Consider the following 22,103-nt stretch of genomic DNA (forward strand, 5'->3'; position numbering starts at 1 on the left):
TCCACACAGCCAATTCTCTAAACACTTAATTCTGACATCCCCCCTATATTTTCCTTCAATCATCTGAAAATGATGCCCCCTCATATTAGCTATTTCCACTCTGGGGAAAAGCCTCTGGCTGCCCACTCAATCTATGCCCCTTAGGATCTTACACATCTCTATCTTTGGAGTGTGGGAAGAAACCCATGTAGTCACAGGGAGAATGGAGAAACATCTTACAGACAGTGGAGGGAATTGAACCCCTGCTCCAGTAACATTGTGTGCTTCCATGTGTACCCTGTACAGCAATCAACCCCACTGTGCACATCCATACAGCTCAAAGCCCAGTGGGTCAGGGATCTCTGAAGAAAATATGTGCTGTTTGTGGATCAGAGGTAAGGTCCCCAATGACACTTCATTACAGAGTAACATACATGTCATGCCACTTGCTGAAGTTCATCTCTGAAATTCAGCTTTGCCCTGTACCATGAAGCTCCCATTTACACCTCCCTAAATAGTCAGAAATATTTAATTTCAGAAAACTGCTAAAAATGAACAAAATTCCTCTGAAAATGAAAACTGCCCCAGAACTAACAAGGTAGCTATTCAGAACCACAACAGTGACTAATGTCATATTGGTCACATTTAATAACTTTACCCAATGTACAAGTTACACTTAACTGATCTAACTATCACAGAGAGTTACTGTACTCACAGTGCATACACAAGGACATTTTCCCCATCCACCCTTTGTTCTCTGCGTTTGTATTCTCCAGAATGCATTTGATGTTTGGAATTGATTCCTAGATGAACATTTCTTGATTCCAGTACATTCTTCACTTTCAGTGAATGACTGCTGAATCTGCCTGCATTCCTGCCAGCAATCGACAAGTTTGCATCAGTCTTCAATCTATCCAAATTGTGATTGGAAACAACTTCACAATTTTCAGCAAACCCCTTCTGCAGAACTTCCTGGCCAATGTTGAGGGAATCACTCTTGGCATCTACGAGAAAGGTTCCATCCTGAGTTCGATCTCTGTGACTGATTCGGATTATTTTGTCATTAATCAAACTGGCCAGAAATTTTCTTCCCTAAAGAAAACAAAGTATTTGATCAATTACAATGAATAAGCTGCTCATTTACTGCAATTACAGAATACAAAGTGTTTTATATAGATTCATTTACTTTGGGATTAGGCAATGCTTTAAAGTTCAAGCAAATCCGTTATTTCAGTACATCAATGTCACCATATACAACCCTGACATTCATTTTCCTGCAGACATTGTCAAGAAAATACAGAAATAACTGGCCCTGAACCTGGTATTGTGGGATCTAAATTCTTGTATGCCTGCTGTTCTGAGGCTGGAAACAAAATCTAGATAAAAATTGTATAATTAGCTCAAAAAAGGTGCAAATGCATCTGCTGGACTGTGGTGAACACAGTAATATACACAAGAGATTTATTAGGTACTGGAAGTCCAGAGTAACACACACAAAATGCTAGGGGAGCTCAGCAGGTCAGGCAACATGATGGAAATGAATAAACAGTCGATGTTTCAAGCCGAGACCCTTCATCAGGAATGTACATTGTTACAGTCTTTCACTGAGAACTGCAAGGATGAGACTCAATTGTTTCATATTAAATTCACCTCTTAAGTTTTAAATATTCTCACCATATCAGTCTCACTTATGGCAAACAGCAACTTTAAATATTTCACCAAGTTCTCCCAGCCTGTCCCTCCACCTCTAGAATCTAACTCTGTCCCTGGTTTGCCCCATTAGCCTCAATAAGACCAAAGACATAGGAGTAGAATTAGGCCATTTGGACCATTGAGTCTGCTCTGCCATTTCATCAATCTCCTGCCCTCCCAACCCCCCGTATCCATTCATGCCCTGACCAATCAATAATTTGTCAACCTCTCCCTTAAAAATACATAAAAACTTGGCATCCACAGCTGCCCGTGGCAAAGATTTCCATAGTCACGACTCTCTGGCTAAAGAAATTCGTCCTCATCTCCATTCTAAAAGGATGCCCCTCTATTCTGAGGCTACGTCTTCTGGTCCTGGACTCTCCCCACTATAGGAAACATCCACCCTATCAAGCCCTTTCACCATTCAATGAGGTCACCCCTCATTCTTCTGATTTCTAGTGAATACAGGTCCAGAGCCACCAAATGCTCTTCATCTGACAAGCCATTCATTCCTGGAATCATTTTTGTGAATCTCCTTCGAACCCTCTCCAGTTTCATAAGGGGCTGAAACTCCTCACAATACTCCAAGTGAGACCTCACCAGTGTTTTATAAAGTTTCAACATTACATCCTTACTTTTATATTCTAATCCTCCTGAAATTAATGCTGACATTGGGGTACTTGTAGACAAATGATGAAATAAAACAAAGTCAGCATGGTTTCTGTAAAGGGAAATCTTGCCTGACAAATCTGTTGGAATTGTCCGAAGAAGTAACAAGCAGAGTGGATAAAGGGGAGGCAGTGGATGTAATTTACCTAGATTTTCAGAAGGCATTTGATAAGGTGCTTCACATGAGACTGCTTAACAAGATAAAATCCTATGACGCTACAGGAAAGATATTGGCACAGATAGAAGAACGTCTGACAGGCAGGAGGCAGTGAGTGGGAATAAAGGGGGCTTTTTCTGGTTGGCTGTCAGTGACTAGTGATGTTCCTCAGGAGCCAGTATTGGGACCACAACTTTTCACATTGTTTGTCAATGATTTAGATAACGCAATTGATGGCTTTGTGGCAAAGTTTGTGGATGATACGAAGACAGGTGGAGGGGTAGGTAATGCCAAGGAAGCAAAGCGTTTGCAGCAAGACTTAGACAAATTACAAATTACTTAGACAATGGGCAAAAAAGTGGAAGATGTTGGGAAATGTATGATAACGCATTTTAGTAAAAGGAACAATAGTGCGGACTATTATCTAAATGGTGAGAAAATTTAAACAGTGGTTCAAAGGGACTTAGGAGTCCTTGTGCAAGGTTGAGTCTGTGGTAAAGGCGGCAAATGCAAGGTTGGCATTTATTTCAAGGGGAATATAAAAACAAGGCGATAATGCTGAAGTTTTATAAGATACTAGTCAGGCTGTAGTTGGAGTATCGTCAACAGTTTTGGGCCCCTTATCTCAGAAAGGATGTGTTGTCATTGGAGACAGTCCAGAGGAGGTTCACAAGGATAATTTTGGGAATAAAGGGGTTAACATATGAGGAGTGTTTGGCAGCTTTGGGCCTGTACTCACTGGAATTTAAAAGAACGCTGGGGGATCTTTATACTCACTCCCAAGAAATGAAGAGCGACATTGAGCCAGTGAGCACTGTGGCACAGGAACAGGCCCTTCAGCCCATCTAGTGCATACTGAACTGTTATTCTGTTGAGAGTGGGGTGGGCAAAGCTGTGGGGGGCCCTAGCCATGGACGGGCATGGTCCTATCTTGTCCAACTGGTTTATCTACCTGTTCAGTGTAAAGATTAAGATTAACTCTACTTGTCACATGTACATTGTAACATCAAAATGTACAGTGAAGTTCATCACTTGTATCAATGACTGATATAGTCCACAGATGTGCTGGGTCACCACACTTCCACGCCAACATAGAAGGCAGAAAACTCACTAACCCTAACCCTTGGAATGTGGGTGGAAGCCAGAGCATCCTCTCTACCATTTAGCCCTGCTAATTCCACACACATATGTAGAGGGATGTTACCCATGGCAACAGAGAGACAATCAGCCAAGGGAGGAGCCTTGGAAATCTGTAAGTTTACAATGTGGAATGGGGATCAGCCAGTTAATTGTCACCAACAGGGCGACTGAATAAAGATGCAAATTGGTCAGTAAATTTGTAAAATATTTGTCAAGTAAAATAATGACACAAAAAAATGAAATGGTACTGTAGTAGTTGGCATAATGCTGTCCAGTGCCACCAATCGGGATTCTGTCTGTAAGGAACTTGTATGTTCTCCCCATGACCATGTGGGTTTCCTCCTGGTGCTCTCATTTCCTCCCACAATTCAAAGATGCAGGTTAGGGTTAGTGAGTTGTGGAATGCTATATTGGCATCACAGGCATGAAGGCACTTGTGGGCTGCCCAGCACAATCCTCACTGATTTAATTTAACTCAAAATGACGCATTTCAAAGTATGTGTTGATGCTTTGATGTCTATGTGACAAATAAAGCAAATTTTTACCTGATCTCTTTCAAAATGCAGAAAATAAAACACTAAAATTTAAAATGATTTTTTTTTCATGCTAACGTGCAAAATGAACCTTAGCAAAAGCTAAGCACGACAGGCAAACACTTGTGGCACTGATCTGACACCTAGTGGTTGAATAAGAGCATTGCTATCCTATTTTCAGAGTACAAAGCATTTCTGTTCAGAAATAAGCTCTGCAATTAAAAATAAAATGTAAGTTAAAATCAGAGCAGAGTCGACAATTTCCACCAATTATGGAAGTGTGTAACGTTCATTACAAGTTCTCTATCAGACAGACTATTATACCCAAGACCGGGGAAGTAGGTCCACAGATGAGAGCATCTCTGAACATCAGTACCAAGGGGAAGTACACAGCCAACATTATTCAGAAAGTGACCTGCACAACGTCATTTTAGCAGCACTCAGGTGGAACCAAGACAAGTCACCTTTAAGTAAGTGACTTCCCCTACCTCCAAATGTGCTGAAAGATCTCAACTGGGAGAGATTTGACTGAAGGTCTGCAAGTTCTTGGTTCAATCTCAGGTTTTGGCAGTTTTGGGGTTGCATAGTAGAGTTGCAGTCAGTGTGACACGGTTACAGCTCCAGCGACCTAGGTTTAATTTCCACCACTGCCTGTGAGGAGTTTCTAAGTTCTCTCTGTGACAATGTGGGTTTCATCCCACATTCCAAAAAGATGTGCAGGTTGGTAGATTAGTTAGTCACAAGGGTGTAATTGGACAGTGCTGACTCATTGGGCTGGAAGCACTGCAAGTCTAAATAAAATACAGTTGCAATGCTGGGGGGAAAACAACACACTCAGCAGTTAGTCTCCAAATTCCCTGTCAGATGTGCAAGGTTCTTCAATCAGACTTTCCACTGTAATTCTGAGCAATGAGCATCCCACTCCAGAGTAACACATGGCTCTCTGCCGTACTTAATTCATTAAGGCTCTGTCTGCAACCAACTCCATAAATGACTTGCTGATCTACAGCAACTAATGTTATTTCCAAGTTCAATGCCATCTGACTGTACACATATACAATGAAGTGAAGCAACGTTCTTAGGACCACGTTGCACCCACACAACATATCACACACAGCACACAAAACAAACTATTACCATAAATAATTCAAAATGCATGTTGTGAACAGCACAGGAAAACAATGAACAACTCGCCGTCCTAGTGATGAGACCTCACTGGTGGCAGGGTAGTTATTACCGTAGATTCCGGACTACAGAGCGCACCTGATTAATAGCCGCTGGCTCTAATTTTAGAAATAAAATCATTTTTTTAATTATACAGGCCGCATCGGATTTTAGGCCGCACCGAATTTCCGGCGGAACGGATTTTCGGCGCACTGGATTTCCGGCGGACCGGATTTTCGGCGCACTGGATTTCCGGCGCACCGGATTTTCGGCGCACCGGATTTTCGGCCGCTTGTAATATGAGATATTTACACAGAAAGATATTACACGTGTTGGGCTTCAAATTCTGCCCTGTGTTCGTTTTGGAAGAGAGACAACCAACACCGGATTACAGTGCAGCGTGGCTTTATTGCAGAACGCGTTTTGCCTTCCCCTTACATTCTGCTCTTATTTATACTCCTTTTTCCCCCAAACCAAACCCTCGCTACACATATTTGGTAAGGCTAAACTTTGTTATACCTACCGGTATTTGGTAACATCGGACACTTGTGTCCTTATTGGCCCGATACCATTCACACACGAGTTTTACTGTTTTTTTGTTTACTGAATCGCTAGCAGTTTCGGTGCAGCGGAATCCTCAGTTTCGCTCCCTCCCTCCCTTGTACTGCTGTCTAATATCACGTGAGCCATTCCTGACCTGAAGCGGCAGTCCCAAATTAAATCTCCACCGTCTCACCATCAATTCATGTATGCCAAGATTACGCGCAGCAGCTCGATTTCCTTGTTCAACCGCCAGATTGATTGCCTTTAACTTAAAAGCTGCATCATATGCTTTTCTTCGAGTGTTTTCCATGTTGATGAGGGTGAGTACAAATGGCTGATTTACAATAATTTGTGAAGTGCGCTTGATTTATCGTACAATTTCATTGGACCTCTGTGAACTACTCATCAATTTTATTGGTCTACTGTTACGAGGCAAAATGTTTTGGCGGCATGGGAAAAAACTTTCTATTAGCCGCACCTTATTATAAGCCGCTATGTTCAATGCTGTTCAAAGCATGGGAAAAAAGTAGCGGCTTATAATCCGACATCTACGGTAGTTTCTTCTGGGTGAAGAAGCTGTTACCCAGTCTGACAGTTCTAGTCCTGATGCTCCTGTACCTCCTTCCTGATGTTAGTGGGTCAAAGAGATTGTGTAATGAGCAAGAGGGATCCTCAACAATGCTTCGGGGCCTTTGTCTGCTCCCAGTAACTGTCTCAAATAGGGGGCGGGGGGAGGAGACCCCAGTGATCTTCTCAGCGGTTTTCAAACTCAGACATGCATGTCAAATTAAACTTTAACTGGAAAGGAAGCCCATGGCTCCCCTGTACAATGGGACACATATCCAGAGATTCAAAGGATGATAATCTGAAGCAAATCACACTGTTGGAGGACGCCGGTGGGTCAAGCAGCAAGCAAGGGGAAAATGGATGGTCAATCTTTCGATCAAGATCTGGTACATGTTGAGTAGGGGAAAGGGATGGTCGATCTTTCTATTGAGATCAATATCCAGCATCAGGACAATCAGTTCGTTAAGAGGTTTTATATGATGCAGTCAGTTTGTTAAGTATCATTCCCTCGCCAATGTTCACTACAAAATGTCAAAGCAAATATAATAAATGCACACGTGATTGTGGGTTGTGCTTCGCCACTTGCAGAATAACTTTCTCCTCATAGTTATAGTCCTGTGGTGGGAGAGTCCAAGACCAGAGGACACAGCCTCAGAATAGAGGGGCATCCTTTTAGAACAGAGATGAGAAGGAATTTATTTAGCCAGAGTGGTGAATCTGTGGAATTCTTTGCCACAGGCAGCTGTGGAGGACAAATCTTTATGAATATTTAAAGCAGAGGTTGATAGATTCTTGATTGGTCAAGGCAGGAAGTTATACAAGGAGAAGGCAGAAGATTGGGACTGAGGGGAAAATTGGATCAGCCATGATAAAATGGAGGAGAAATCTCAATGGGTCAAATGGCTAATTTCTGCTCCTATATCTTATGGGCTTAAGGATACAGGCCCTTCAGCCCAATCAGTCCATGCTGACCATAGCACCCATACAGCTAGCCCCAATTTCCTGCAATTGGCCCAGATACCTTTATGCTCCACCCCTCCAAGTACCTACCTGAGAGCTTCTTGAATGATACCATTGTACCTGCCTCAACCATTCGCTCTGGCAGCTCCTTCCATATATTCACTACCCTCTGTGTGAAACACATTTCTTCTCTCACCCTAAATCTATGACCTCTGATTTAGGACTCCCCCACCCTGGGGAAAATAACATTCCATTCACCTTTTCTATGACCCACATAATATTTAAACATTTCTACAAGGTCACCCCTTATTTTCCTACATTCCAAGGAATAAAGAACTGAGGCCCTTGAGTCCAGGCAACATCCTTGTAAATCATTTCTGTACTCTTTAACATCTTTCCTATAACAGGATGGCCAAAACTGTACATATTACTCCAAACATGGTCTCACCAACAACTTGACCAACTATAACAAGTTCTCACCGCTATACTCATTGCCCTGACTAAAGGCCAGTGTAATAAACACCATCTACCTGTGATACCACTTTCAGTGAACTTGCTGTCCTTTGTCCATCTGTTCCATTGCACTTCCTGGTAACTGACCATTCATGATACGTCCTGCGCTGGTTTGACTTTCCAAAATGTATCAGCTCACACATTATCTGGATTGGCCACTCCTCAGCCCAATTCCCTAACTCACCAAGATTCCTCCCTGAATCAACAATAACCATCCTCATTATCAACAACACCTCATAACATTGTGTCATCTTCAAATTTACTGAGCATAAAGTGGTCGAGTGTTGCCCTTTGAAATATCAGATAAAGGCTAGTTTATTCAATTTTAGAAAGAGGAAGGATACATCTACCCCTTTAAATTTGTATTTGTTCTTTCTTTCTTTTTCAATCTTTTTATTAAGTTTCAAATTAGTAAACATAACAATAATGATAATGAGACAAAGAGATCAGGATTACATTAATAATGGTTAACATGTACAACCACAGATTCCAAATAACAAATGTAGTTTAGCCTCCCAATCTCTTAGTAACTAACCATGAAAAGGATATTTTATAAAGAAAAAAAACCCTAAACTAAACTAAAAAACACAAAGATTGGGCTGCCATATTTCATCGGCTGAAGTTATAATTCGTTGTTAACTCTGCTCCTCTATACCCGAGCAAAAAATCTACTAAAAAAGGATTCAGAAAGGGTCAACTTATGTCATTTGAAAATATTGAATAAATGGCCTCCAAGTTTCTTCAAATTTAACCGAAGGATCCATAGTACCATTCCTAATTTTTTCCAAGTTTAAACATGCTATTGTTTGGGAAAAACCATTGAAATGTGGTGGGGGACTGGAATATCTCCATTTAAGTAAAATGGATCTTCTGGCTATTAATGTAACAAATGCAATTAAACGACAAGCTGATGAGGATAAATGACTGGACTGGTAGTTCACTGGTAGTTCAAAAATTGCAGTAATAGGATGAGGTTGTAAATCAACATGCAGAACTACTGAAATAATATCAAAAATATCTTTCCAATATTTTCCTAGGAGGGGGCAAAGACCAGAACAAACGTGTCAAGGAAGCTACTTCAGAATTACATCTATCACAAACAGGATTTATATGGCAGTAAAAACGAGTTAACTAATCTTTGGACATATGAGCTCTATGAACCATCTTAAATTGTACCAAAACATGTCTGGCACACATTGAATAAGTATTAACTAGTTGAAGAATTTTCTCCCATTTCTCTGTAGATAAAGATATTTGAAGTTCTCTTTCCCACTCATTCTTAATTTTATCAGAAGTACCTAAGTGCATTTTCATAATTAAATCATAAATAAATGCTACTAAATTCTTCTGATATGGATTTAAACTTAAATTTTTTTCTGTAACTTAAATTTGATGCGATATCAGAAAGGTAACTAAAGTAGCATTCAGAAAGTTTCTAATCTGTAAATATCTGAAAAAGTGTGATCTGGGCAAATTATATTTATTAGACAACTTTTCAAAAGACATAAAACAACCATCCATGAATAAATCACAAAAACATATTATTCTCTTTGTTTCCATAAAAGAAAAGCTTGATCAATTCTAGATGGTTGAAAGAAAAAATTAGATATAATAGAACTTGACAGAATAAATTTATTCAATCCAAAAAAATTACAAAATTGAAACCATATTTGTATTGTATGTTTAATTATTGGATTTATCATTGGTTTATTCAATTTAGTAAGTGCAAAGGGAAGCGCAGCTCCTAAATTAGAAGCCAGTGAAAACCCCTGTGCAGACTCCTGCTTGAGGTTCATCCATCGTGGACATTGAGTTTCATCCAGCTCCTGGGTCTAAAACATTAAATATCAAATATTAATTGCCCAAAAATAAAATCTAAGATTCGGCAAAGCCAAACCGCCTTCCTTTTTTGATTTCTGTAAATATTTCTTACTTAACCTAGGATTTCTATTCTGCCATATACATGAAGAAATTTTAGAATCATTGCAATAACATCAAAAAGAAGATTTAGGAATGAAAACTGATACTGCCTGAAATAGATACGGAAATTTAGGTAAAATAATCATCTTAATAGCATTAATTCAACCAATCAAAGATAAGGACAATGGGGACCATTTAGTGAACAGTTGTTTAACATGATCAATAAAGGGTAAAAAAATTAATTTTAAATAGGTCTTTATGCTTCTTAGTAATTTTAACACCTAAATAAATAATCAGTAACCAATCTATATTATGATTGTCTACAAATTGGAACTTGCATATTTAATGGGAAAAGCACACTCTTGTTAAGATTCAATTTATAACCAGAAAAACTACTAAACTAAGTGTTATTACTGCAGGAATGGATTTCTCTGGGTTAGAGGTAACAGGTCATCTGCATATAGTGATACTTTATGCATCCCATTACCATGAATAATGCCAAATATATTGGGTGAATCATGAAGAGTGATTACCAAGGGCACCAGGGCAATATCAAATAGTAAAAGGCTTAAAGGACAACCCTGTCTAGTACCTTGAAAAGTCTAAAAAAAAAGGAATCTCTGATTATTGGTAAATACAGTAGCTAAAGGTGTAAGATATATCAATTGAATCCAAGATATAAATTTTGGACTAAAATTAAATTTCTCAAGTATATTAAATAAATATTCCCATTCAAGTCTGTCAAACGCCTTCTCGGCATCAAGCGAAATAACACATTCTGGAGTATTAGATGAAGTAGTGTATACAATGTACATTGACCTCTTAACATTAAAATGTGAATAACAATTTTTAATAAATCCTGTCTGATACCCGGAGACAATTTGTGGCATTATCTTCTCTAATCTAATAGCTAATATTTTGGAAAAGATTTTAGAATCCACATTCAATAAAGATATAGGTCTGTATGATGCACATTCAGTGGGATCTTTGTCTTTTTAGGAATTAAAGAAATAGATGCTTCATAAAAGGATTGTGGTAGTTTACCTACTAATAAAGCATCTTTAAAAATTCTACATAACCAGGGAGAAAGTAAATCTGAAAAAGATTTTTAAAATTCAGCTGTATGCCCATCCGGGCCAGGTACTTTACCAGAGTTCATTGAAAAAAATTGCTTTCTTTATTTCCTCTTCAGTAATGGGTGCATCTATTGCTAAATGTTCATCAGATGGTAATTTCGTTATATTCGGTTTCCTTAAAAATTCATGCATCATGGTAGGATCATCAGGAAATTCTGATTGGTATAAATTGGTATAAAATTCTTGAAAAGATTTATTAATTTAATCATGGTCAACCAACAAAATACCATCCCGTCCACAAACTTTATTAATCTGACGTTTCACTTAAGCAGCTTTCAATTGGTTAGCCAATAATTTACCTGATTTATCACCATATATATATAAAACTGACTCTTAGTTTTAAGTAATTGATTTTCAATCGGGGATATTAATAACAAAGTATGTTACATCAGAAGTTCAACGCTCTCTTTATAAAGCTCCAGATTGGGAGCAATAGAATGTTTTTTATCAATTTCTTTAATCTTATCAACCAATGTACATATTTTGTTATTAATTCATTTTCTCAATCCAGCAGAGTATGAAATAATTTGCCCACGGATATATACTTCAAAGGTATCCCATAATATCCCGCTGGAAATTTCCTCCATTGAGTTACTTGAAAAGAAAAGTGCAATCTGTTCTTCAATGAAATTAACAAAATTTAAATCCTGAAGCAAAATAGAGTTGAACAGCCATTGTCTAGTACTAAAAGTTAAATCAATTAATTTAATTGATAATTTCAAAGGCGCATGATCAGAAATGGCGATTGCATCATACTTACAGGCAATGACAAACGAAACTAAATCAAGAATCAATAAAGAAGTAATCGATTCTAGAGTAATTATGTTATACATGAGAAAAGAAAGGGAACCCTATCATTAGGATGTAAAAACTTCCAAACATCTAAAATTCACAAGTCAACTAAAAAGGAATTAATAAAAATAGCAGATTTGTTTGAAAGTATCTGATTAGGCGCAGACCTGTTCATCATAGAATTCAGACAACAATTAAAATCTCCACCCATTATTAACATATATTCATTTAAATTGGGAAATACAATCACCACAGAGAAACCGAGGAAGAATGACAAAGCACAGATCCTATGCTCCAAAAAAAAAGGGCAGGTTAATAATAATTAGAGATGTGCAAACATTAATGTTTTATTGCCTACTTGAAACCTTTACTCAGTGGCCACTTTATTAGTTAACTCCTGTACCTAATAAAGCGGCCACTGAGTGTCTGTTGATGGTCTTCTGCTGCTGTAGGTTTGACATGTTGTGCATTCAGAGACAATCCTCAGGACACAACTGTTGTAACATGTGGTTATTTGAGTTACTGTCATCTTCCTGTCAGCTTGAAGCAGTCTGGCCATTCTCCTCTAGTCTCTATCATTAACAAGACATTTGTGTTCACTGGATTTCTTCCCCCCCCCCCCACCCCAGCATTCTCTCTAAACCAGGGTTCCCCATCCTTTTTTATGGAATGGACCAATACGATTTAGCAAAGATCCGTGGACCCCAGGTTGGGAACCTCTGCTCTAAACTCTAGAGACTGTGCGTGAAAATCCCAGAAGATCAGCAGTTTCTGAGACACTCAAACCACCCCGTCTGGCACCAATCATTCTACAGGCAAAGTCACTCGGACCATATTTCCTCCGTCAATTCTGACGTCTGGTCTGAACAACAATTGAACTTCTTGATCATGTCTGCATGCTTTTATGCATTGAGTTGTTGTCACAAGATTGGCTAATTAGATATTTGCATTAATGAGCAGGTGTACAAGTGAACTGAGTGGCCACTGGGTGTATCTGTTTACTCTGGTAAATACATCCATTCACACATCTCTTCCTTCTCATTTAAACACTGTTTAAAATAGTAATTCAGTTGATTAAGTTAGGCTTGTTGTAATAGCTAATAGGATTTGTCCAATAAGTTGCCCCGGAATATCCTAGAGAGATTGGGGTAGCTATTTTCTAGAGAGCGCAGGAGTTTTGAAAGAAAGAGAAAGGAAGAAAATGAAAATGGAAAACAGCCATAACAGAATCATTTGGAAGGACAGATACTGTTGTCGGAAAATCCTCACACAGACTTTGGTCTCAGAAAACTTTTAATTAGCTAGTTCTCACAAAACCTTGGAGAAAGTACAACACCTTAAATATTGTGCGGATATTTATCTGTCCTTCACTTGGACTGTGTTTTAGGCAGAATTGTTCAGTACCATAAGTAAACGAAGTGTAGCAAACTGGATTGATTACTCAACATTGAGCTCCAATGATTGGGTGCACAAGTAGGTTAATTAATATGTGTAATGGGCCCTTTTTTAAATTTTGTTTGTTACAGTTTTAAATATTTTGTCAATACTACTTTAAGCTGCTATTAGTGTGAGTTAAATTATTGTGTTCTGGCTAACAGTAAAGTTGTATGGGTGTGTCAGAGCTCATACAAGTAACAACACTACTTTCCCTTAAAGGAACATTCAAACTGTTATGTTTTGTATTTACCCAAATCATCTTTATTTATTGGAAATGGCCTTTCCATCATTATTCCATGCATTGTAGAGCTATGTTACTGTTTGCTTGCTAATACAGTGGTAATTCATTACCAGCCTACAGTGAGAGGATTGCAATAAGTTATCTACAACAGTGTTGTCTTAAATGGAGTTAGCTGCTCTGATCAACATCTAGCAGTTGTAGTGAGATTCAGAAACAATCCTAATCAACATGCATGCCCCCCCCCCCCACCGGCTTCCTGTCACACTTGCTATCAGAGGGTGCAGATACAGTACACCAAAATGACACACCACAGCCTATGGGCAAAACCACTGAAGAATGTACAGTCACGGCCCTATGAGGTCACAGAATAGGTCAAAGTAGTACAGTTCAGGACAGTTAATGTCATAGAACCTCCACAAATAATTCTTGTAAGAAGTTCTGAGGAAATGGGTCCTTACCACCATATTAGAAAGCTGAGCCTTCAGACAAAGTCACAACAGCTCTGCATGATGTTTTTCCACGGTTATATACAAGCATTTGATTCATTTATCACATACTTCAGTGAAATAAGTCACTTACATTAACAACCAACACACTCAAAGCTGTGCTGATGGCACCCAAATGTCGTCACACATTCCAGCACCGACACAGCATGCCCACGATGTTCAACAAAACAACAGAGCACAACCAAATAACTGCAAAACAAGTTCCCTTCCTCTCTCCCCCACCCGCTCTTTCCTAGCATAGTTCACAAGTTGCATTCCATCAAAGAAAAGCAGAAAGATTATTGTTCAGATTTTACAGGACAAAGCCAGCAGTTCCAATGAAACTGAACATAGAACAGTATAGGCCCTTCGGCACACAGTGTTATGCCAACCTTTTAATCTATTCCAAGGTCAATCTAACATTTTCCTCCCACATAGTTCTCCATTTTTATTTCATCCATGTGCCTAACCAACTCAGCTATGGGCATGGGGCTAGCAACCCCATCCCGTAAAAATCCAGAGCTACAGAAACAGCAACAGAAGCTCCAAAGACCTCATCCCTTGGAGAGGAAGGATCTGCCTAGAAGACCTATGAAGTCATGAAGGCAAAATCCACAGGGCTGATCAACTTACATCCCAGGACAGAGGACTCTGAAGAGCTGCTATCAGCAGCCTGTGTCTCAGAATGGGGCATGGGTTTAAGATGAAGAAGCTGGGACTGGTTCTGGGTGGGGGAAATCATGCCACAATAATGAGGCTCTTTTCCTCTGTACTAAATCAAAGAAATATAACACCAGAGAGAATGGAAGCCATTTTGCTCTTCAGCTGAAATAATTCAAGTCTTGCAGATCAAACCTTCTTTACTAGAAATTTTCCCAGGTGTCAAGATGAATCCCATTTTTTTAAAAAAATCTGCCTGCAAGCATGTCGTTACACGAATCCCAAAACTACTTCACACTACCTGTTCAAATGGAACAACCTCTTGCTTGGGTGGAACACGAAGACCCCAAAGCCTGTACTTGCTGGCCAGACCTGGGTGCTGCAAATCTTCTGACAGTTCAACGATACACGACTTGTTTAGAGTTTCAGAATTTCCATAATCAACATACATCATCAGGCACTGTAAAGAAGGTCAAATTTTGTGTTTATTTTTGTGAAATGATGCACAATTACATCAGTTGTACAGAAGATGGAACTGTTGAATGAAATTTCCAAACTCATATCTGTATTCAATACGAGGCACAATTATCAAAAATGCCAAAGATTAGCGATATCAGAGCTATATCAACATTTCAAAGTACATTAATTATCAAAGAATGTATAAATTATACAACCTTGAGATTTGTCTGCTTACAGGTAGCCACAAAGCAAGAAACCCAAAAGAACCCAATTAAAAAATAATAAATAAAAGACCAACCCCCAATGCGCAAGAGAAAGGGGGAAAATCAACAAATCCTGCAAACAACAGAAGCAAGCAACAACATTTTAAACCAAAATGAGTCCTTAGATCCAAACCCCAGAGCAGCCCAGAGCCTCATTATTAGTTCATCATATTAGTGAACCCAGAGCACAGCAGCCGGGGCAGTCGTCATAGGCTCAATGTCATGGAGAGAGGAGTGATCATTGCTGAGAGCGAGCAAAATTGGCTCCCATGTCCGATCCTGACACCCTGTCTTTTCAGTCTATCTGGGCCAGTGTTTAAATTGTCCAACCAATGTATGGTATCTTACATTAGTACCCAGGCACTGCTGGAGCAAAATGCTCTGAGCCTAGATCATGTCGCCCAGCGATGCACTCCAGGCCCAGATTTTGCCACCTAGCCCGAAGTCACTTTTAAACTCTTCAAATTGGCTCAGTGCCCAGATCGATCCAACCTCGTACCCAGGTATCGGAACTCCTCAGCCGCTACTTCTCTCCAAATGGCTCACTCCATCTGAGTCAATTCTGCAACACATCAGCACGGTTCATCCCCCAAACACAGTTCACCTTCACTTGCCTCTTCATTGTTTGCAGTGATAATTTACCACAATTTACTTCAGAAAAGATGTTACTAGCAATGTTTTTGGTTGAATTTCTCATTTTTTTGACCAGTGAGCTGTCGCATGCATTCAGTAGTGCCATCTTAAACCAGATGTTTTCCAGTTTATATGTGGTTCTGAGGTGGAAATGGTTGACAACTTCTAGTTTCCAGGTGTAAACATAACCAATAGCAAGTTGTGGTCTAACCACGTAGATGCTGTGGCCACTTAAACTTCCTCAAAGTTCAATGGAAATTTATTATCAAACTACATACATGTCACCATAAACAGCCACAGATTCATTTTTTGGGCGCACATTCAGTTCCCAGTAGCAGGAGATCATGCTGAGAAACACCTCTCTTTGCCTTATTGCTTCGCTGCCAGTCAGGGTCATTATCAATGATGGCCCATGAGTTGAGAGATCATGGTGATGCTAGAGCTGAGAAATATTGTGATGTCATTTCTTGCTGCCAATTCCTCTTCTCCATCCGATTTACCCAGGATACGTTGCTCTATCAATTCTCAAAGCCCATTGATATTAAGGCTCTCACTATGAGAATGCAGTAACTCTTCAACATCTCCATCATTAACATCCTCTAATCCTGCTTCATGACCTGTCTCAGGTCATATCTCCCCCAGAAGAGATCCCAATGATCCAAGAACCTGAAGCCCAGCCCCCTGCAACAGCTTCTCAGCCACATATTAATTTGCTAAATTACTCTGTTTCTACCCTCACCAGCATGTGGCACAGGCAGCAATGCAGAAATTACTACTCTGAAGGTCCAGCTTCTCAGATTTCTTCCTAGCTCTCTAAATTCTCTTTTCAGGACGTCATTGCTTTTCCTACCCATGTCACTGGTACCAATATGCACCAAGGCATCTGGCTGCTCTCCCTCCCTCTCTAAAATGCTATGAACACGATCTGAGACATCCCTGACCCTGGCAGGCAATATGCCATCTGGGTGTCCCGTTCACGTCCACAGAATCTCTTGCCTGTTCTTCTGATTATTGAGTCCCCTATCACTACCACTCCCCTCTTCTCTCTCTTTCCCTTCTACACCACGGACCCATGCTCAGTGTTCGTAACCTTGTCTCCGTGGCATTCCCCCAGGAAGTCATTCCCCACAACAGTATCCAAAACTGTATACTTATTATTAAGGGGAATGGCCACAGGGGTGCTCTGCGCTAACTGCCTATTCACATTTCCATTTCTCCTGAGTCTCCCAGCTACTCACCTTCCACAACTGGATGCACTTCATGCAGATGTAGTTCCCTGGGAGACTCTGGGTCTCCCAGATCTCCAATATGCGGCATGAAGAACACACATGGCCATTTACTATACTAAGTACAGAAAGACAGAAAAGAAAGAACCTTTACAGAAACTTGCCCACAGCCAATGCCTCTTTTGAGCTGAAGCTTCCTTTAAGCCAAAGCCTGACTCTCCTACTCTCACCACTATTCTATTCCCAACAACAGCTACCCCACTTGCCCCTTCTGTACTTTTATTAAATTCACTGTGCTCTGCTCCCATCACTGATTGGGCCTCCAGAACGTCTCAACGCCCGGAAAGCTCTCCTTTTAAATAAGCATTGCCAACCTGCGAGAAACCTCGTCACTGCGCTCTGCTCCCACCACTGACTGGAACTTCAGAATCAAGGCTCCTTGAATGAGTCACCTTCATTGATGACAACATTGAGGTTGTTGCAAAAGCTTTTACCTTGTCTGCATTCTTTTTATAATTTCACATCCATACTAATGCTTTTCCTAGACATCTTAGATGTACTACTCTCACTGGAAGTTGCGAGCCGTTTTCCAAAGATCACAGGTGAAAAGAATGGAATAAATTGGTGAGGGAGCAAGCACGCTTCAAGAATCACTGGACGATTGAAAATGTCGGTCCACTCGTTAAGGGAGAAGGGCAAAGGAAAGGCCAGTCAGCCTACCTCAGTAGTGGAGTCTATTATTAAAGGGTGGGGTTTCAGGATACTTGGAGAATCAGCCTCAAACTTGAGGGGCAACCCTTTAGAACAGAGGCAAGGAGGAATTTCTTTTAGCCAGAGAGTAGTAAATCTGTGGAATGCTCTGCCACAGTCTGCGGCAGACACCAAGTCCATGTGTATATTTAAGTCCACCTGGCACAGACACTCACAGACCTGTGACACACTGCTAATGTCTTCCACAGTGAAGACAGCTGCAAAGTACCCATTAAGTTCATCTGCCAATTCTCTGTTCCCATTACTACCTCATCAGCATCATTTTCCAGTGGTCCAATATCAACTCTCACCTCCCTTTTACTCTTTATAACTGAAAAAACTTCTGGTATCCCTGCTTTATATTATTGGCTAGTGTGCACTCATATTTCATCATTTCCCTTCTTAGTTTTTTTTAAGTTGCCTTTTGTTGGATTTTAAAAGCTTCTTAATCATTTAACTTCCCACTCACTTTTGTTACCGTATATGTCCTTCCCTTGGCTTTTATGCAGTCCTTAACTTCCTTTGTTATCCACCGTTGCCTACCCCTGCCATTTGAGAACTTCTTCCTCTGTGGAACACATCTATCCTGCGCCTTGTGAATTATTCCCAGCCATCTCTGCTCTGTCATCATCTTTATTATTATCCCCCCCCCCCCACCCCCCATCATGCCTCTGAATTCCTTTATTCTATTGCAATACTGATACGTCTGTCTTCGGCTTCTCCCTCTCAAATTGCAATATGAATTCAATCACATTATGATCACTGCCTCTTAAGGGTTCCTTTATGTTAAGCTGACTAATATACCCTAGTTATTACACAACACCCAGTCAAAGATAGCTTTCTCTGAGTAGGCTCAAGCACAAGCTGCTCCAAAAAGCCATCTCGTAGGCATTCCACAAATACCATCTCTTGCAATCTAACACCAACCTGATTGTCCCAATCCCCTTGCATATTACAATTGTCCCTCCCCCATTACAATTGCGTCATTACCCTTATTACATGCCTTTTCCAGCTCCCTTTGCAATCTGAACCCCACATCTTGGCTACTATTTGGAGGCCTATATACAATTCCCATAATGGTTTTTTTACCCTTGCAATTTCTTAACTCCATCCACAAAGTTTCAACATTCTCTGACCCCATGTCAGCTCTTTCTAGAGATGTAATTCCATCTCTTTATCAACAGAGCCACAACACCACCTATGCCATCCTGCCTGTCCTTTCGATTCAAAGTATATCCTTTGATGTTAAACTCCCAACTATGGCCTCCTTTCAGCCACGACTCAATGATGTTTTGAAGTTTCGATGTACATGTGAAAAATAAATCACATCAGCTAATCCCTGGGATGAAGTGCTTGAGCGAATACAATTGCAATATTTAAGAGGCATTTGGCTAGTTACATGGAGGACAAGGGCTGAGAGTAAGGCAACTGGGACTAGCGGGTCAGCATACATGAGTTGGACAGAAGGGCCTGTCTGCCTGCTGTTCCCCAGTTCTGGTTTGCAATACTACTTCCAGACATTTTGTTAGGTTTAAATACTGGATGAATGCAGGCACGAGGGGGCTGGTACTGCCCTGTAGTGTACCGCTATTCATTGTGTAGCCAGCAGTCACAACCACACAATGTGTTTAACTACGTATTATCGCATCCAGCAGGGAGACATTCAACATTATTAGACACTTCTTTCTTTTACCAGAATTACCCCCGTTACATCAGAGAGAAAAGATTTTGTTACCTCTCAAATAAATTCAACTATATTATATATTCGCACACATTACCCTGGAACATAGGAGAGTGAAGTTGTTGTTGCCATCTAAACAAATTCAATCATATTACATGATTGCACTAAAACTGACTTGGAAAAAACAATAAATATTTAAAATATGCACTACCTTTTCATTGGCCATGACTTTCTTCAGTTTACATCGATACCAACACTGGTCTTCAGTGTATAATCCACCGTAGATCTGTCAGAATAACAACATTTACATTTTCAACCTGTATGACAGAAACATTTAATTCTACATAACACAAAACCTGCACACTCCACCCCGTCACCAGCACACAATTCCCCCCAATCCCCCAGTCCCCTAAACCACCCTGTTGTGTGCATGCACACATCCCTCAATCTGCCCCTTCGCGCATGCACCCCCCTCTCCACATTGCCGGGGCACACACACCCCCCCAAATCAGCCAGTCCGCCCAATCCGCCCCGTCACCGGCGCACAGTCCTCCAACGTAAACACCACCCGTCTCCACCGTCCCCTCCCCCAATGCAGACGCCACCCCATCTCTGCCATCCACTCTCCAACAGAAAGTGAGGGTCAGAATGAAGCTCAACTCCATATACATCAGGAATTTCGATCCAAGGTGCATGCTTGGTAGTCATTATCAGTAACATGGCTACAGACAGAATCGCTGCCTTTAATACTCTGCATTTAACCACTGGAGGTGCATGTGAGAACTGTGAGATGGGCTAAAAGATAGTTTCTATAAATTGGCATCAAGATCAGCACGACACTGTGGGCCAAATGGCCCGTGCAGCGCTAATCTGTTTTGTGTATGCTTCGATTTCAGCAATGCTGTCTGCTTCTTTCTTTCACAAGCTTGTCACTTGTGATTAAGAAACCCTCCCTTCATAGTTGCTATCAGCCTCTTCACCTCAACCCTCCCCACCCTCCATGAGCACCCCTAGCCCTCCCAACTCACCCGCAAACCCCCCTCCCCTCTCAACTCACCACAACACCCCTTCCCACACTCAGGAGCTCTTCCACCCATCCTGTCTGTGGTGGCCTGCTCCATGAACACTACTTTACTACTTTCCTCTTTTTGCACTATTTATTTGTAGTTTATAGTAATGCTTATGTTTCACACTGTACAGGATGTCCGTGATAATAAACTTGATTTGGATTTCAATGAATTCAGTTTAAACGTGAAACACCTTTTCAGGAATCGGATCTCCAAACACTTTGGCAGCAAATGGACACATTTCTGTCAAAGTAGAGGACATCTTCAAAAGGTCTTGAATTAATTCAATGCTCTGGAAATGAAACAGAAACAAGAAAGAATTCAGCAAATCACAAACACGACAGATTCTGCAGTCCTGACGAAGGGTCTTGGCTCGAAACGTCGACAGTTCTTCTCCTTATAGATGCTGCCTGGCCTGCTGCGTTCCACCAGCATTTTGTGTATGTTGTTTGAATTTCCAGCATCTGCAGATTTCCTCGTGTTTGCCCTTCAGATTCTGCAGATTTTGGAAATCCATAGCAACACACACAAAATATTGGAGGAACACTAGCATTCTGTGTGTGCTGCAAAGCAGATAACTTTGTGTTTAAATAAGATTTAAATTTAACAACACTTAAAACAGTTAATTACTCAGTGTGCTTGATCATTTTCGAGATTTAATTCCGGCCACTGGCATATCCTTCATAACTTACTCAGCATTAGGAAAGAAAGGCTACAACCGGTCAGATACATTAGAAGCGTTTGATAAACTCTTAAACATATGAATGACAGAAAAATAGGGAGCTGTGTAGGAGATGCTAGATTAGACTGCTTAAATGGCATTTTCTTTGCAGCTCAACAAATGACATACCAGTATCATTGGAACTACTTAATACACCTCACTGTTCAGCATGTTTCTGAGTGGTCACAGTATGTAGTACATACGGCGTGGCCCCTGCAACTTACACTGATATGATTCTAGAAACTTCTCTTGGTACTGCATTATTTGAATAGGGGCTATTGATTGCTGAACTTATCAGCCAAGTTGAATGGAATGTTTATCTATGTGGAATAAGGAGAGCCCACCAAAGGAATCTGCCAATTTTGTGCTTCTTTCTCCCTTCACTTACTAGGCCTCTCCACCATCACAGTCTGTTTTCAATTTTCTTGTTGTATGGCTCCTAATAAAATGATTGTGAAGCAATAGGTTTTGTGCCTCTCCTGATTTCTGAAAGAACCTTGGATCAAAAACATCAGGATGCAACAGAGAGAAGCTTGAGACTGATCACTGAGTAGGTTAAAAGGTTAGTAGTTAAAAGCCTGGTGGGCCAAAGGGCCTGTACTGCTCCATGTTCGAATGACACATCACATCAAACAGTTCCTGCTACAGTCCACGGTCTTCTGCCTCAGACTGAACAGTTCCTGTTATACTGTCCACATTCTTCTGCCTCACACCA

The 22,103-nt window shown here is 40.5% G+C and overlaps 1 protein-coding gene across 4 annotated transcripts in view; it reads right to left on the minus strand.

Annotated features, from left to right (window-relative positions):
- The window catches only part of stk31 (serine/threonine kinase 31), a 152,405-nt gene that overhangs the window by 110,778 nt on the left and 19,524 nt on the right, over nucleotides 1-22,103 (minus strand). For all 4 annotated transcript variants that reach the window (XM_073024606.1, XM_073024607.1, XM_073024608.1 and 1 more), the window contains exons 4-7: nucleotides 20,861-20,959; nucleotides 19,812-19,886; nucleotides 14,890-15,048; nucleotides 695-1,071 (exon numbers count right to left, since the gene is read on the minus strand). In XM_073024606.1, the coding sequence (XP_072880707.1) occupies nucleotides 695-1,071; nucleotides 14,890-15,048; nucleotides 19,812-19,886; nucleotides 20,861-20,959 (710 nt within the window). The remainder of the gene's footprint in view (nucleotides 1-694; nucleotides 1,072-14,889; nucleotides 15,049-19,811; nucleotides 19,887-20,860; nucleotides 20,960-22,103) is intronic.

Source organism: Hemitrygon akajei, chromosome 20 (genome assembly GCF_048418815.1).
Source record: "Hemitrygon akajei chromosome 20, sHemAka1.3, whole genome shotgun sequence".
Classification (NCBI taxonomy): domain Eukaryota; kingdom Metazoa; phylum Chordata; class Chondrichthyes; order Myliobatiformes; family Dasyatidae; genus Hemitrygon; species Hemitrygon akajei.